The sequence below is a fragment of the Pan paniscus genome, chromosome 19 (assembly GCF_029289425.2).
Source record: "Pan paniscus chromosome 19, NHGRI_mPanPan1-v2.0_pri, whole genome shotgun sequence".
Classification (NCBI taxonomy): domain Eukaryota; kingdom Metazoa; phylum Chordata; class Mammalia; order Primates; family Hominidae; genus Pan; species Pan paniscus.
The window spans coordinates 76,660,093-76,677,985 of record NC_073268.2 but is presented as its reverse complement, the minus strand read 5'-3'; the positions used below and the strand labels follow the sequence as shown (position 1 = coordinate 76,677,985).

Here is a 17,893-nt window from a genome sequence, read left to right as displayed (position 1 = left end):
ACATAAATAAATAAATAAATAAGTAAATAAATAAAATATTTTTAAAAATTCTGTTGGGTGTAAAGTGGTATCTCATGATTTTGGTTTGCATTTCCCTAATCATTAATGATGTTGAGCCTCTTATTTCGTGTTTATTGGCATTTATATATCTTTTGTGGAGAAATATCTGTTCATATCAGCCAGGCGTGGTGGCTCACACCTGTAATCCCAGCACTTTGGGAGGCCGAGGTGGGTAGATCACAAGGTCAAGAGATTGAGAGCATCCCGGCTAACATGGTGAGACCCTGTCTCTACTAAAAATACAAAAAAGATTAGTTGGGCATGGTGACACGCGCCTGTAGTTCCAGCTACTTGGGAGGCTGAGGCAGGAGAATCGCTTGAACCAGGGAGGTGGAGGTTGCAATGAGCCGAGACCACGCCACTGCACTCCAGCCTGGGTAACAGAGTGAGACTCCATCTCAAAAACAAACAAACAAACAAACAAACAAAAACAACTCTTCTATCTTCATTGCCTTTTAAAAACTGGGTTATGTACCTTTTTATTGTGAATTATAATTTGGTTTTTAAAGCCAATTTTAAAAGTTAGCTTCATCCTTCCTTGTCATCAAGTTACACATTGTGTACTTTTCCTGAATGTTGTAGGATCACTCAGTTATCCACTGAGTGAAGAGATTAGGCTAAATTTTGAATTATGGCCTTGTAATTGATAAGGCAAAATGCTTTTTATCTTATTCCATCCTGGAAAATAATAGTGTTATTATTTAAAAGAGAAGCAGTTAGCACTTTCTAAAAGGAGAAAAATAAATTAACTCTATAAAATAATCTTTTTCTTTTCTTACAGACATTTGCTTCATCATTGTTTTCAGGCTTTGATGGATCATGGTGTTAAAGTTGCTTCAGTCTTGGCCTACTCATTCAGTAGGCGGTGCTCTTATATAGCAGAATCAGATGCTGCAGTAAAGGAAAAAGCCATTCAGGTTGGCTTTGTTTTAGGTAAGTAATGGTAGAACAGAAGTATTTTGTCCTGTGATGGACTCAGAATTAAATCTGCTAACAAAGAATTCTTCCAGGGCTTTCCCAAAGTCTATGTAAGAAGGTTATGAGAAGAACATCAGAACCACTTAACCCCATGCCAAAGCATTATACTATACATTTAAATAGTATCTTTCTAAATCCTCATGACATTCCAACGAAGTGATGGTATTAATAGCATTTTACAAATGAGGAAACAGACTCAGAAAAGTTGAGTAACTGGCTCAAGTCACATAGCTAGTAGTAGAGCTAAGTTTAGATTCCTGTGTCTATGTGATTCCATAATATGTGTTTTTCTACCATGTCATGCTGCCACCAGCCTCTTTGACCTGCTTACTGTAGGCTGTGGCAGAGAACTTCATCCTTTCAGAGCCTCAGTTTTCCCATCTCTAAAATGAGGGTTATTCTGTATTTCCTCATGTGGATGTTATGAGGATAGTGAAAAGAAATGTAAAAGCAACATAGTGAGACCTTAAAAATATGTGATAGAGCTGGGCATGGTGGCTCATGCCTGTAGTTCCTAGCACTTTGGGTTACTGAGGTGGGTGGATCACTGTCAGTAGTTCGAGACCAGCCTGGCCAGCATGGCGAAATCCTGTCTCTAGTAAAAATACAAAAAATTAGCTGAGTGTGGTGACGCATGCCAGTAATCCCAGCTACTTGGGAGGATGAGGCATGAGAATTGCTTGAACTTGGGAGGTGGAGGTTGCATTGAGCCTAGATTGTGCCACTGCACTCCAGCCTGGGTAACAGGGAGACTCTGTCTCAGAAAAAAAAAAAAAAAGAAAAAAAAAAGGCTGGGCATGGCAGTTCTCACCTGTAATTCTAGCACTTTAGAAGGCTGAGGTGGCAGGATCACTTGAGCCCAGGAGTTCGAGACCAGCCTGGGCAACATAGCAAAACCTCCTCTCTAAAACAAAAAAATTAAAAATAAATGATAAATATAAAAGTAGTTAGAAAAATGTTTTGTGTGCTATACATGTAGAAAAATATTGTTTAATGTATGTATACAATTTTATATGGTTTTCACAAATCTGTTTAGATGTGTGTTTCAGGCAATTTCTTATTAAAGTTTTTGCTACCTTTTTTGTTTATTTTGTTTTATTATTTTATTTTGAGACAGGGTTTCACTGTGTCACCCAGGCTAGAGTGCAGTGGCACAATTGTATTAATCTGTTTTCATGCTGCTGTTAAAGACATACCCGAGACTGGGTAATTTATAAAGCAAAAAGAGGTTTAATGGACTTATAGTTCCACATGACTGGGGAGGCTTCACAATCATGGCGGAAGGTGGAAGGCATGTCTTATATGGTGGCAGACAAGAGAATGAGAGCCAAGAGATAGGGGAAACCCCTTATAAAACCATCAGCTCTCATGAGACTTATTCACTAGCATGAAAACAGTGTTGGGGAACCGGCCCTATGATTCAGTTATCTTTCACCAGGTCCCTCCCACAACATGTGGGAATTATGGGAAGTATAATTCAAAATGAGATTTGGGTGGGGACACAGCCAAATCATATCATTCCACCCTGGCCCCTCGCGAATCTCATGTCCTCACATTTCAACACCAATCATGCCTTCCCAACATCCTCCAAAGTCTTAACTCATTTCAGCATTCACTCAAAAAGTCCACAGTCCAAAGTCTCATCTGAGACAAGGCAGGTCTCTTCTGCCTGTGAGCCTGTAAAATCAAAAGCAAGTTAGTTATTTCCTAGATACAGTGGGGGTACATGCATTGGATAAATACAACCATTCCAAATGGAAGAAATTGGCCAAAATGAAGGAGCTAAAGGCCCCATGCAAGTCTGGAATCCAGTGGAGCAGTCAAATCATAAAGCTCCAAAATGATCTTTTCTGACTCCATGTCTCACATCCAGGTCATGCTGTTGCAAGAGGTGGGTTCCCATGGTCTTGGGCAGCTCTGCCCCTGTGGCTTTGAAGGGTACAGCCTCCCTCCCAGCTGCTTTCACGGACTGGCGTCAAGTGTCTGTGGTTTTTTCAGGCACACGGTGCAAGCTTTCGGTGGATCTGCCATTCTGTGGTCTGGAGCACAGTGGCCCTCTTCTCATAGCTCCACTAGGCAGTGCCCCAGTGGGGACTCTGTGTAAGGGCTTCAACCCAATATTTCCCTTCCACACTGCCCTAGCAGAGGTTTTTCATGAGGACCTCACCCTGCAGCAAACTTCTGCCTGGACATGCAGGCGTTCCTATACATTCTGAAGTCTAGGCAGAGGTTCCCAAACCTCAATTCTTGACTTCTGGGCACCCACAGGCTCAACACCATGTGGGAGCTGCTAAGGCTTGGGACTTGCCCCCTTGGAAGCTATGGTCTAAGCTGTACGTTGGTCCCTTTTAGCTATGAGTAGAGCAGCTGGGACACAGGGGTCCAAGTTCCTAGTCTGCACACAGCAGGGGGGCCCTGGGCTCAACTCACAAAACCATTTCTTCCCCCTAGGCCTCTGGGCCTGTGATAGGAGGGGCTGCCACAAAGTTCTCTGAAATGTCCTGGAGACATTTTCTCCATTGTCTTGGAGATTAACGTTTGGCTGCTCGTTACTCATGCAAATTTCTGCTGCCAGCTTGCAGTTCTTCTCACAAAATGAGTTTTTCTTTTCTATCGCATCCTGAGGCTGCAAATTTTCCAAACTTTTATGCTCTGTTTTCCTTTTAAAACTGAATGCTGACTGGGTGCAGTAGCTCACACCTCTAGTCCCAGCACTTTGGGAGGCCAAGGTGGGTGGATTGTTTGATATCAGGAGTTTGAGACCAGCCTGGCCAACATGGTGAAACCCTATCTCTACTAAAAATACAAAAACTAGCCGGGCCTGTTGGCGGGTGCCTGTAATCTCAGCTACTCGGGAGGCTGAGGCAGGAGAATCACTTGAAACTGGAAGGCAGAGGTTGCAGTGAGTTGAAATTGCCTCACTGTACTGCTGAGATCACCCCACTGCACTCCAGCCTGGGTGACAAAGCAAAACTTCATCTCAAAAAAATAAAAATAAATGAGACAATGCTTTTAACAGCACTCCAGTCACCTCTTAAATGCTTTGTTGCTTGGAAATTTCTTCTGCCAGATACCCTAAATCATCTCCCTCAAGTTAAAGGTTCCACACATCTCTGAGGCAGGGACAAAATGTCACCAGTCTCTTGGCTAAAACATAGCAAGAGTCACCTTTACTCCAGTTTCCAACAAGTTCCTCATCTCCATCTGAGACCACCTCAGCCTGGATTTCACTGTCCATATCATTATCAGCATTTTGATCAAAGCCATTCAACAAGTCTCTAGGAAGTTCCAAACTTTTCCCACATTTTTCTATCTTCTTCTGAGCCCTCCAAACTGTTCCAAACTTTGCCTGTTACCCAGTTCCAAAGTTGCTTCCACATTTTCAGGTATCTTTATAGCAGCTCCCCACTCTGCTGGCACCAGTTTACTTTATTAGTTCATTTTCATGCTGCTGTTAAAGACATACCTGAGACTGGATAATTTATAAAGGAAAATGAGGTTTAATGGACTCATAGTTCCACGTGGCTGGGGAGGCCTCACAATCATGGTGGAAGGTAAAAGGCACATCTTACATGGTGGCAGGCAAAACAGAATGAGCCAAATGAAAGGGGAAACCCCTTATAAAACCATCAGATCTCGTGAGACTTACTACCACAAGAACAGTATTGGGGAGACTGCCCCCATGATTCAGTTATCTCCCACCAGGTCCCTCCCGTAACGTGGGAATTATGGGAGCTACAATTCAAGATGAGATTTGTGTGGGGACACAGAGCCAAACCATATCAACAATCATAGCTCACTGTAACTTCAAACTTGGGCTCAAGCAGTCTTCCTGCTTCAGCTTCCCGAGTAGCTAGGACAACAGGCATGTGTCAACATACACAGCTAATTTTTATTTTTGTTGAGACAAGGTCTTGCTATGTTGCCCAGGCTGGTCTTGAACTCCTGGGCTCAAGCATTCTTCCCAAACTACTGGAATTATAGGCATGAGCCACTGCACTTGGCTCTTTTTTCTCTATTAAACAAACTTTTTTTTAAAGTGACTGTAGATTCATAGGAAGTTGCAAAAGAGTACCCAGAGTTCTTTGAACCATTCCTCCAGCTTCCCCCAGTGGTCACATATTATATAACTGTAGGGCAATATCAAAACCAAGAAATTGACACTGGTGTTATACCATTAACTAGACTACTGGCCTTACTTAGTTTTCACCAGTTTTTACGTGCACTCATTTGTTTGTATATGTGTCTGTGCGGTGGATTCCATGTAGAGTCGTACAACCACCATCACTATCAAGATACAGTACTATTTGATCACCACAAACTATTTTTGTTTGGGGGTTTTTGTTTTGTTTTGTTTTGTTTTGTTTTGTTTTCTGAGATGGAGTCTCACTCTATCACCCAGGCTGGAGTGCAGTGGCATGATTTTTGCTCACTGCAACTTCCGCCTCTTGTTTTCAAGCTATTCTCCTTCCTCAGCCTCCCAAGTAGCCGAGATTACAGGCGTGTGCCACCACACCCAACTAATTTTTGTATTTTTAGTAGAGACAGGGTTTCACCATGTTGGCCAGACTGGTCTCAAACTCCTGACGTCAAGTGGTCCACCCACCTCTGCCACCAAAAGTGCTGGGATTATAGGCGTAAGCCACTGCACCCAGCCCTACTTTTGTTTTTAACTTCTCTCATTACTGTGTGCATGTGCCATGTATGTGTTTTCTGTCTTAAAGTGTACACACGTACGTATACATCCTTCCCAACAACTTTTAACAGTCATTTTTAATCTTTTTTTTTTTTTTTTTTTTTTTGAGACATGGTCCCACTCTGTCGCCCAGACTGGAGTGCAGTGGCACGATCTCAGCTCACTGCAGCCTCCGCCTCCTGGGTTCAAGTGATTCTGCTGCCTCAGCCTCACAGGTAGCTGGGACTACAGGCATGTGCCACCACACTCATCTAATTTTTGTGTTTTTAGTAGAGATGGTGTTTTATCATGTTGGCCAGGCTGGTCTCAAATTGCTAACCTCAGGTGATCTGTCCGCCTCAGCCTCCCAAAGTGCTGGGATTACAGGCCTGAGGCACCGTGCCTGGCCTGTTTAATCTTAGAATAATTCTTTGTAGTAGCCAAAGACAGGTTGCTGAAGGGACTTCAGAGCATATTTTTTTGAAAAGGACCCTCATTCTTTCTTTTTTTTTTATTTGAGACGGAGTCTTGTACTGTCACCCAGGCTGGAGTGCAATAGTGTGATCTCAGCTCACTGCAACCTCCGCCTCCCGGGTTCAAGCCATTCTCCTGCCTCAGCCTCCCGAGTAGCTGGGATTATAGGCACCTGCCACCATACCCAGCTAATTTTTTGTATTTTTAGTAGTGATGAGGTTTCACTATGTTGGGCAGGCTGGTCTCGAACTCCTGACTTCGTGATCCACCCAGCTCAGTCTCCCAAAGTGCTGGGATTACAGGCATGAGCCACCGTGCCTGGCCAGCATTTATTTTTTAAATAGTCTTATGGAAACGTCAGTAGCGACAAAGAATTGTCCAAAGAAAGTCTCTAAAAACTTGTGATCTTGACTAATGTTAAGGATGATATCCGTTTAGTTCTATATGATCATGTAAAAATGTGTGTGTGAGAGAAATTTAGTATGAAAGAAGATGAAAGGAAGACTAGTGTTCATTGAGGTCCTCTGTCATCTCCACATCTACTTATGCCAATCTGGCCATTATAATGACCCAACTAGATACCTTGGAGAGAGAACCAAGTCCTGGCAAACTCACAGTTATCAGTCTTAATCCTAAAGTTACCCAAGAGGAAAAAGTCATACCAGAAGAGTTTTGCAGACATCACCACAAAAAGTTTTAGAACATTATTTCCTCCCCAAAAAGAAAACAGTACCCATTAGCAGTCACTCCCATTTCTCTCCAACACCAGGCAAACATCATCTACTTTCTGTCTCTATAGATTTGCCTATTCTGGACATTTTATATAAGTGTACTCTTGAAATACATGGTCTTTGTGACTGGCTTGTTTTATTTACCATAATACTTTCAAAATCCATCCATGTTATAGAGACAGAATTTAATATAAATAATATTTTTTGACCTCTGGGGTCAGGGCATAGCTGAACAAAAGGCAGCAGAAACTTCTGCAGACTTAAACATCCCTGTCTGATAGCTCTGAAGAGAGCAGTGGTTCTCCCAGCACGGAGTTTGAGCTCTGAGAACAACAGACAGACTGCCTCCTCAAGTGGGTCCCTGACCCCCATGTAGCCTAACTGTGAGACACCTCCCTGTAGGAGCTGACTGACACCTCATACAGCCAGGTGCCCCTCTGAGACGAAGCTTCCAGAGGAAGGATCAGGCAGCAATATTTGCTGTTCTGCAATATTTGCTGTTCTGCAGCTTTCGCTGGTGATACCCCAGCAAGTAAGGTCTGGAGTGGACCTCCTGCAAACTCCCAACAGACTGCAGCTGAGGGACCTGACTGTTACAAGGAAAACTAACAAACAGAAAGGAATAGCATCGACATAAACTAAAAGGACATCCACACCAAAACCCCACCTGTAGGTCACCATCATCAAAGACCAAAGGCAGATAAAACCACAAAGATGGGGAGAAACCAGAGCAGAAAAGCTGAAAATTCTAAAAACCAGAGTGCCTTTTCTCCTCCAAAGGATTGCAGCTCCTCGCCAGCAACGGAACAAAGCCAGATGGAGAATGACTTTGACAAGTTGACAGAAGTAGGCTTCAGAAAGTTGGTAATAACAGACTTCTCCGAGCTAAAGGAGGATGTTCGAACCCATCGCAAGGAAGCTAAAAACCTTGAAAAAAGATTAGACAAATGGCTAACTAGAATAAACAGTGTAGAGAAGACCTTAAATGACCTGATGGAGCTGAAAACCATGGCGCAAGAACTACATGACACATGCACATGCTTCAGTAGCCGATTCGATCTAGTGGAAGAAAGGGTATCAGTGATTGAAGATCAAATTAATGAAATGAAGTGAGAAGAGAAGTTTAGAGAAAAGAGAGTAAAAAGAAACAAACAAAGCCTCCAAGAAATACAGGACTATGTGAAAATACCAAATCTACGTTTGATTGGTGTACCCGAAAGTGACGGGGAGAATGGAACCAAGCTGGAAAACACTTCAGGATATTATCCAGGAGAACTTCCCCAACCTAGCAAGGCAGGCCAACATTCAAATTCAGGAAATACAGAGAACACCACAAAGATAATTCCTTGAGAAGAGCAACCCCAAGACACACAATTGTCAGATTCCCCAAGATAAAAATGAAGGAAAAAATGTTAAGGGCAGCCAGAAAGAAAGGTCAGGTTACCCACAAAGGGAACCCCATCAGCCTAACCGTGGATCTCTCAGCAGAAACTCTACAAGCCAGAAGAGAGTGGGGGCCAATATTCAGCATTCTTAAAGAAAAGAATTTTCAACCCAGAATTTCATATCCAGCCAAACTAAGCTTCATAAGTGAAGGAGAAATAAAATCCTTTACAGATAAGCAAATGCTGAGAGATTTTGTCACCACCAGGCCTGCCTTACAAGAGCTTCTGAAGGAAGCACTAAAGATGGAAAGGAACAACCGGTACCAGCCACTGCAAAAACATGCAAAATTGTAAAGACCATCGATGCTCGGAAGAAACTGCATCAACTAATGGCCAAAATAACCGGCTAACATCATAATGACAGGATCAAATTCACACATAACAATATTAACCTTAAATATAAATGGGCTAAATGCCCCAATTAAAAGACACAGACTGGCAAACTGGATAAAGATGCAAAACCCATCAGTGTGCTGTATTTAGGAGACCCATCTCACATGCAGAGACACACATAGGCTCAAAATAAAGGGATGGAGAAAGATCTACCAAGCAAGTGGAAAGCAAAAAAAAGCAGGGGTTGCAATCCTAGTCTCTGATAAAACAGACTTTAAACCAACAAAGATCAAAAGAGACAAGGCCATCACATAATGGTAAAGGGATCAATTCGACAAGAAGAGCTAACCTAAATATATATGCACCCAATACAGGAGCACTCAGATTCATAAGACAAGTCCTTAGAGACCTACAAAGAGACTTAGACTCCCACACAATAATAATGGGAGACTTTAACACCCCACTGTCAATATTAGACAGATCAGTGAGACAGAAGGTTAACAAGGATATCCAGGATTTGAACTCAGTTCTGCACCAAGCAGACCTAATAGACATCTACAGAACTCTCCACCCCAAATCAACAGAATATATTCTTCTCAGCACCACATCGTACTTATTCCAAAATTGACCACATAGTTGAAAGTAAAGCACTCCTTGGCAAATGTAAAAGAACAGAAATCACAACAAACTGTCTCTCAGACCACAGTGCAGTCACATTAGAACTCAGGATTAAGAAAGTCGCTCAAAACCACACAACTACGTGGAAACTGAACAGCCTGCTCCTGAATGACTACTGGGTAAGTAACGAAATGAAGGCAGAAATAAAGATGTCTTTGAAACCAATGAGAACAAAGACACAACGAACCAGAATCTCTGGGACACATTTAAAGCTGTGTGTAGAGGGAAATTTATAGCACTAATAGCCCACAAGAGAAAGCAGGAAAGATCTACAATTCACACCCTACCATCACAATTAAAAGAGCTAGAGAAGCAAGAGCAAACAAGTTCGAAAGCTAGCAGAAGGCAAGAAATAACTAAGATCAGAGCAGAACTGAAGGAGATAGAGACACAAAAAAACCCTTCAAAAAAATCAATGAATCCAGGAGCTGGGTTTTTGAAAAGATCAACAAAATTGATAGACCACTAGCAAGACTAATAAAGAAGAAAAGAAGAATCAAATAGATGCAATAAAAAATGATAAAGGGGATATCACCACCGATCCTACAGAAATACAGACTACCATCAGAGAATACTATAAATACCTCTAAGCAAATAAACTAGAAAATCTAAAAGAAATGGATAAATGCCCGGACACATACACCCTCCCAAGACTAAACCAGAAAGAAGTTGAATCTCTGAATAGACCAATAACAGGCTCCGAAATTGAGGCAATAATTAATAGCCTACCAACCAAAAGAAGTCCAAGACCAGACTGATTCACAGCCGAATTCTACCAGAGCTACAAAGAGGAGCTGGTACCATTCCTTCTGAAACTTTTCCAATCAATAGAGAGGGAACTCTCCCTAACTCATTTTATGAGGCCAGCATCATCCTGATACCAAAGCCTGGCAGAGACACAACAAAAAAATAGAATTTTAGACCAATATCCCTGATGAACATCGATGCGAAAATCCTCAATAAAATACCGGCAAACTGAATCCAGCAGCACATCAAAAAGCTTATCCACCAAGATCAAGTTGGCTTCATCCCTGGGATGCAAGGCTGGTTCAACATATGCAAATCAATAAACGTAATCCATAACATAAACAGAACCAAAGACAAAAACCACATGATTATCTCAATAGAGGCAGGAAAGGCCTTTGACAAAATTCAACTCTCAATAAATTAGGTATTTATGGAATGTAACTCAAAATAATAAGAGCCTTTTAAGACAGACCCACAGCCAGTATCATACTGAATGGGCAAAAACTGGAAGCATTCCCTTTGAAAACTGGCACAAGACAGTTTTCTGTCTTTCTCTCATCACTCCTATTCAACATAGTGTTGGAAGTTCTGGCCAGGGCAGTCAGGCAAGGGAAAGAAATAAAGGGTATTCAGATAGGAAGAGAGGAAGTCAAATTGTCCCTGTTTGCAGATGACATGATTGTATATTTAGAAAACCCCATCGGCCGGGCGCGGTGGCTCACGCCTGTAATCCCAGCACTTTGGGAGGCCGAGGCGGGCGGATCACGAGGTCAGGAGATCGAGACCATCCTGGCTAACACGGTGAAACCCCGTCTCTACTAAAAATACAAAAAATTAGCTGGGCGTGGTAGCGGGCGCCTGTAGTCCCAGCTACTCGGGAGGCTGAGGCAGGAGAATGGCGTGAACCCGGGAGGCGGAGCTTGCAGTGAGCCAAGATCGCGCCACTGCACTCCAGCCTGGGCGACAGAGCGAGACTCCGTCTCAAAAAAAAAAAAAAAAAAAAAAGAAAACCCCATCATCTCAGCCCAAAATCTCCTTAAGCTGATAAGCAACTTCCTTAAAGTCTCAGGATACAAAATCAAAGTGCAAAAATCACAAGCATTCTTATGCACCAATAACACATAAACAGCCAAATTATGAGTGAACTCCCATTCACAGTTGCTTCAGAGAGAATAAAATACCTAGGAATCCAACCTACAAGGGATGTGAAGGACCTCTTCAAGGAGAACTACAAACCACTGCTCGACAAAATAAAAGAGGACACAAACAAATGGAAGAACATTCCATGCTCATGAATAGGAAGAATCAATATCATGAAAATGGCTGTACTGTGCAAGGTAATTTATAGATTCAGTGCCGTCTCCATCAAGCTACCAATGACTTTCTTCACAGAATTGGAAAAAACTACTCTAAAGTTCATATGGAACCAAAAAAGAGCCCGCATTGCCAAGCCAATCCTAAGCCAAAAGAACAAAGCTGGAGGCATCATGCTACCTGACTTCAAACTATACTACAAGGCTGCAGTAACCAAAACAGCGTGGTACTGGTACCAAAACAGATATAGACCAATGGAACAGAACACAGCCCTCAGAAATAATACCACACATCTACAACCATCTGATCTTTGACAAACCTGACAAAAACAAGAAATGGGGAAAGGATTCCCTATTTAATAAATGGTGCTGGGAAAACTGGCTAGCCATAGGTAGAAAGCTGAAACTGGATCCCTTCCTTACACCTTATACAAAAATTAATTCAAGATGGATTAAAGACTTAAATGTTAGACCTAAAACCATAAAAACCGTAGAAGAAAACCTGGGCAATACCATTCAGGACATAGGCACGGGCAAGGACTTCATGTCTAAAACACGAAAAGCAATGGCAACAAAAGCCAAAATTGACAAATGGGATCTAATTAAACTAAAGAGCTTCTGCACAGCAAAAGAAACTACCATCGGCTAGGTGTGGCGGCTCACGCCTGTAATCCTAGCACTTTGGGAGGCCGAGGCGAGCGGATCACGAGGTCAGGAGATCGAGACCATCCTGGCTAACATGGTGAAACCCCGTCTCTACTAAAAATACAAAAAAATAGCCAGGTGTGGTGGTGGGCGCCTATAGTCCCAGCTATTTGGGAGGCTCAGGCAGGAGAATGGCGTGAACCCAGGAGGCAGAGCTTGCAGTGAGCCGAGATTGCGCTACTGCACTCCAGCCTGGGCGACAGAGCAAGTCTCCATCTCAAAAAAAAAAAACTGCCGTCAGAGTGAACAGGCGACCTACAGAATGGAGAAAATTTTTGCAATCTACCTATCTGACAATGGGCTGATACCCAGCATCTACAAAGAACTTAAACGAATTTACAAGAAAAAATCAAACAACCCCATCAAAAAGTGGGCAAAGGACATGAGCAGACACTTCTCAAAAGAAGACATTTATACAGCCAACAGACACATGAAAAAATACTCATCATCACTGGTCATCAGAGAAATGCAAATCAAAACCACAGTGAGATACCATCTCACACCAGTTAGAATGGTGATCATTAAAAAATCAGGAAACAGGTGCTGGAGAAGATGCGGAGAAATAGGAACACTTTTACACTGTTGGTGGGAGTGTAAACTAGTTCAACTATTGTGGAAGACAGTGTGGCGATTCCTCAAGGATCTAGAACTAGAAATACTATTTGACCCTGCAATCCCATTACTGGGTATATACCCAAAGGATTATAAATCATGCTACTATAAAGACATATGCACATGTATGTTTATTACGGCACTTCACAATAGCAAAGACATGGAACCAACCCAAATGTCCATCAGTGATAGACTGGATTAAGAAAATGTGGTGCATATACACCATGGAATACTATGCAGCCGGAAAACAGGATGAGTTCATGTCCTTTGTAGGGACATGGATGAAGCTGGAAACCATCATTCTGAGCAAACTGTCACAAGGACAGAAAACCAAATACTACATGTTCTCACTCAGGTGGGAATTGAACAATGAGAACACTTGGACACAGGGCAGGGAACCTCACACACCAGGGCCTGCTGTGGGGTGGCGGTCTGGGGGAGGGATAGCGTTAGGAGAAATACCTAATGTAAATGACGAGTTGATGGGTGCAGCAAACCAACATGGCACATGTAACCTGCACATTGTGCACATGTACCCTAGAACTTAAAGTATAATAATAATAAATTTTTAATCCTAAAAAATAAAAAAGAATTGTCTTTTAGAAAGGACTGCATTACTAAGTAGGACTATCACCCTGGACATTCAAGCCCTTTTCTGACAGGCCACATCTTTATTGGGATGAGGCTATTCAAAGGGAAAATTAAACATTTCTTAACAGGAATATGTTTTTAAAATGGTTTGGATTCATTTATTTCTTGTTTATAAGTATTTAATTTGATGCTTATAGTCAAGGAACACATTTCTTAAAATTAAGTTTTTAATCGAAGTAGTAACCCGGCCGGACGCGGTGGCTCACACCTGTAATCCCAGCACTTTGGGAGGCTGAGGCGCACGGATCTCCTGAGGTTAGAAGTTTGAGACCAGCCTGACCAACATGGAGAAATCCGTCTCTACTAAAAATACAAAATTAGCCGGGCGTGGTGGCACATGCCTGTAATCTCAGCTACTCAGGAGGCTGAGGTAGGAGAATCGCTTGAACCCAGGAGGCGGAGGTTGCGGTGAGCCGAGATCACGCTATTGCACTCTAGCCTGGGCAACAAGAGCAAACTCTGCCTCTAAAAAAAGAAATAGTAACCTATCCTGTGGTTACTGGATTGATACTTCTAATAACAGCAAATGTCCACTTCATTTTCAAGCACAAATGGTCATTGTAAGAAGCTGTAACAGCTGCCACAATTGTGCTGTTGTCTTCTTTTCCTAACTTCTTTTGAAAACAAGGATCTCATTTGTTTTGAACAGAGAAAATAAATTTGGTTCTGGATTTGACTTAGCTGAAGCCCAGCTCTATTGTAGTATTTTCCTTGAGTTTAGGTGAATTCTAGGGTCAATATTACAAGTTTTGACTTTATCATGCTCTAGAATAAACCTAAATTTTTAGGGATTGTCAAACTAAGAACCAAATAAAATTAAGTACATTGTATAAATTTTCTCCTTCTCAACAAGATGTCGATGAAATAGATGTTATATCTGAATAGTTCATTTCACTAGGCTATAAAATCAATTATCAGCATAAAAAATATTTATTTGTTTAGGAGACGGGGTCTCACTGTGTTACCCAGGCTGGTCTTGAACTCTTGGCCTCAAGGGTTCCTTCCACCTTGGCCTCCAAAAGTGCTGGAATTACAGGCATGAGCCACTGTACCTGGCCTAATACAAATCGTTTTTAACCAGATACTAGAGAACTAAAGAGGCAAAAAGGGAACAGTAGGGTATTATGGACAAAGCAGCTGTGAGAATTGGCTACCATACCTATGGCTTGGGGAACCAAGGAAAGAGATTGGAATTATTAAAAATTAGGAGTTGGAGGGGTTTGCCCCATGAAGCTGGGATACTGCTAGGCTGTTACTGGTGCCTCAGAGGTCTGAAAAGAGGGCCCGTGGGTCTAGGATCTAGACATCTAGGAGGAGCAACCTGGATGGCTATTGCTGATGTTTGATGGAGTGCTGTGAAACTGGTTTTGCAAGCATTGGAAAACTGCAACTGGTATTGACTATTATTTAATGGAATGAACTACCACCAAAGTAAAGAAGCAAACCCTGGGATGTTTTTGTCAGCAGGAACCTCACTAACAGATACAGGAAGGAGAGTGTCCATTGCTCTTCCAGTCATGCAGCCCATTTCTCCAGTGCCTCCTATTCGCTGAGCCAAACAGGGAGCCAGCTAGCAAAGGAGAAATGTGGTTTGCAGAGTCCTTGCTCAGCATCCTCAAACAGACTCTAGTAGTATGGGTTTGAAGCTGAGAGACCAGTATTCTAATAACCAGCACAATATACAATATGTTGGGATGATAAGTAGAATATTGCTTAGTATGAATATGAATAATCTCATTATTCTGCTCAACTTGGTGAGGAAGCTAGAAAGTTTTAAAGCACAGTTCTCTCCAATTAAAGAAAAATGCTTAATTACATGTAGTTTTAATTAAATATAAAACATGAGTCTAAGCAAAATATAATATTTTGTCAACTCATACATTAATACTATTAAGACACCATATTTTTTGTGTGCCAAGAAAAAGCCACTTATTGTAATATACCATTACTTTTATGACGTACTCTAATTTCAGAGTTTTGTTGTTGTTGTTGTTTGAGACAAGGTCTGGCTGGCTCTGTTGCCCAGGCTGGAGGGCAGTGGTGTGATCTCCGCTCACTGCAGCCTCTGCCTCCCAGGCTCAAGCCATTCTCCCACCCCAGCCTCCTGAGTAGCTGGGACTACAGGCACTCGCCACCACATCCGGCTTACTTTTGTATCTTTTGTAGAGACAGGATTTTGCCATATTGCCCAGGCTGGTCTCAGATAATTTCAGAGATTTTTTAATGTGCAAAAAAATGTGTTTTAGAACATACCATGATGGTATGTTACTTTGTGTTTTCTGGTTATCGTAACTAATCCTGAATAGCACTAAGAAATTATTCCTTAATAACTGTTGCAGTATAGGGACTACAGACTTAGCCTCTGAAGTCACATTGTGTGCATCTGAATCTTTTCACTTACTGGATTATAAGCTTTGGTTTTTCTGTGACTCAAGTGTTTTCATCTGTTAGGTTGGGGCAGTTATTTAAGTCGAAGGTGTGTTGTGAAAGTTAAATGAGTGAGTTCGTGTAGTTATGTAGTTACCACAATACAAAGTGTTTTACATGGTGTAGTAACAGTGTATTAAATGTTAGTCATATTTAGGAGGCAGAATCCTCAAAAAGATAATATGCTGAGGAAATACTGCCCAGGACAGTAATTTCTTGTTTAAAAAAATAATAATAAGATAATCGATTAAGGATCACAGTCTTTTTTTATCTGTGTATCCTCCGTTATGTGCTGCTATACTAAGTATATTCAGATTTATCTTCTTTGGGATTGTGTATCGGGAGATGCTAAAGTTATATGTACACTCCAAGATGAAAACAGTAAAATAATTTAGTTAGCTCATTAGCTGGAAAATAACAACTCTTAGGCCATGGAGTATTCTTAGAAGGTTCAAACTTTTGACTCCTTATTCAAGGTCTTAGCCTTAACCCTCCTTCCCGTAGTTCAAAACCTTTATATAAAAATCTCACAGTTCATACCTGTGTTGTATGCTAAACACAAGATTTTACTATCATGGTTTATTTTTAATTTAGGTAATATTCACTGTCAGCATGTCATTTTATCTTGCAGGCTATTTATCAAGTTTTCTAAAATTGGTGTTTCTTATTTTTTTAGGTGGCTTTCTTTCAGATGCAGGCTGGTACAGTGATGCTGAGAAAGTTTTTCTGTCCTGCCTTCAGTTGTGTACTCTACACGATGAGATGCTTCATTGGTTTCGTGCAGTAGAATGTTGTGTGAGGTAAGTTGGAACATATCCTGTAATTATGTGCTATGATGGTATTTAGTGGCTTTTATAGTTTTAGCTCTTATAAGTATATGCCAACATTTGAGTAAATCTCTGAGATGATATTTATATGTCATAGTTTCACTAGTCTGGCATCCTCTCATCTCTAAAATATAGTTAATCTGCTGTAGACAGCTTAGGTTAGATTTGAGTATTATGAACCAGAATGTGTTTCTTTTTTTATTTTTTATTTTGAAACAGAGTCTCGCTCTTTCACCCAGGCTGGAGTGCAGTGGCACAGTCTTGGCTCACTGCAACCTCCACCTCCTGGGTTCAAGTGATTCTCCTGTCTCAGCCTCCCAAGTAGCTGGGATTACAGGCATGCGCCAATTATTTGTATTTTTAGTAGAGATGGGGTTTTGCCATGTTGGTCAGGCTGGTCTCGAACTCCTGACTTGAGGTGATCCACCTGCCTTGGCCTCCCAAAGTGCTGGGATTACAGGCATGAGCCACCGTGCCTGGCCCAGAATGTGTTTCTTACATATCTTTTTGCTTTGTCATAGAGCTTGTTTGTTTATTCATTCAACAAATAGTTATTGAATGCTTGTGTACTAGGAACTGTGGTAGACACTGGATGCTCGGAAACTCCAGAAATGTACTTTTTCTTTGGTGTTACTTTTGTACCCCCTGCTTTGTTTACATTTCCATAATTGTGCATAACAAGATTAGTGCTTTACTTATGAATAACTTTTCTTTGAGTATACATTTGTTACTTTTTTACAGATTTCCTTAAAGTCAAGCAAATCTAGAAGTAACTCTGCTTTATTGTCCTTATTTTTTTCTGCATGTTACATTTACCTTTAGCTATTTTCATACAGGTTTTCTCTTTGTCCCCCAATTTGATTTGGCATTTCTTAAAAGTATTTTTTTATATAAAACTAAAGGAAAATTAAAATAAAGTCAAAAAATTAAACAGCAGAAATTCTTTATCCTAAGTTAACTAAAGTCCAATCAATTTATTGAATTTACAGTCTTCTATTTTTATGGAATTAAGGTTCATATTTCCTAGGTATTTTTTAGATGAGTTAATTGAATCTGAACCCCTTCAAAGCTAGAATATTCTCCTATAAAACCATTGTATTTTTGTTTTGGGTTTTTTTTTTTAATATATTTTTTACTTTATTTTTATTAGAAATGGTGTTTTGCTGTATCGCCCAGTCTGGTCTCCAACTCCTGGGCTCAAGCAATCCTCTGCCTGGGCCTCCCAAAGTTCTGGGAT

The 17,893-nt window shown here is 41.2% G+C and overlaps 1 protein-coding gene across 2 annotated transcripts in view; it reads left to right on the top strand.

The window, feature by feature from the left end:
• The window catches only part of APPBP2 (amyloid beta precursor protein binding protein 2), an 83,267-nt gene that overhangs the window by 30,574 nt on the left and 34,800 nt on the right, over window positions 1–17,893 (top strand). For both annotated transcript variants that reach the window (XM_003814464.5, XM_063599302.1), the window contains exons 3-4: window positions 842–993; window positions 16,506–16,629. In XM_003814464.5, coding sequence (XP_003814512.1) covers window positions 842–993; window positions 16,506–16,629 — 276 coding nt within the window. The remainder of the gene's footprint in view (window positions 1–841; window positions 994–16,505; window positions 16,630–17,893) is intronic.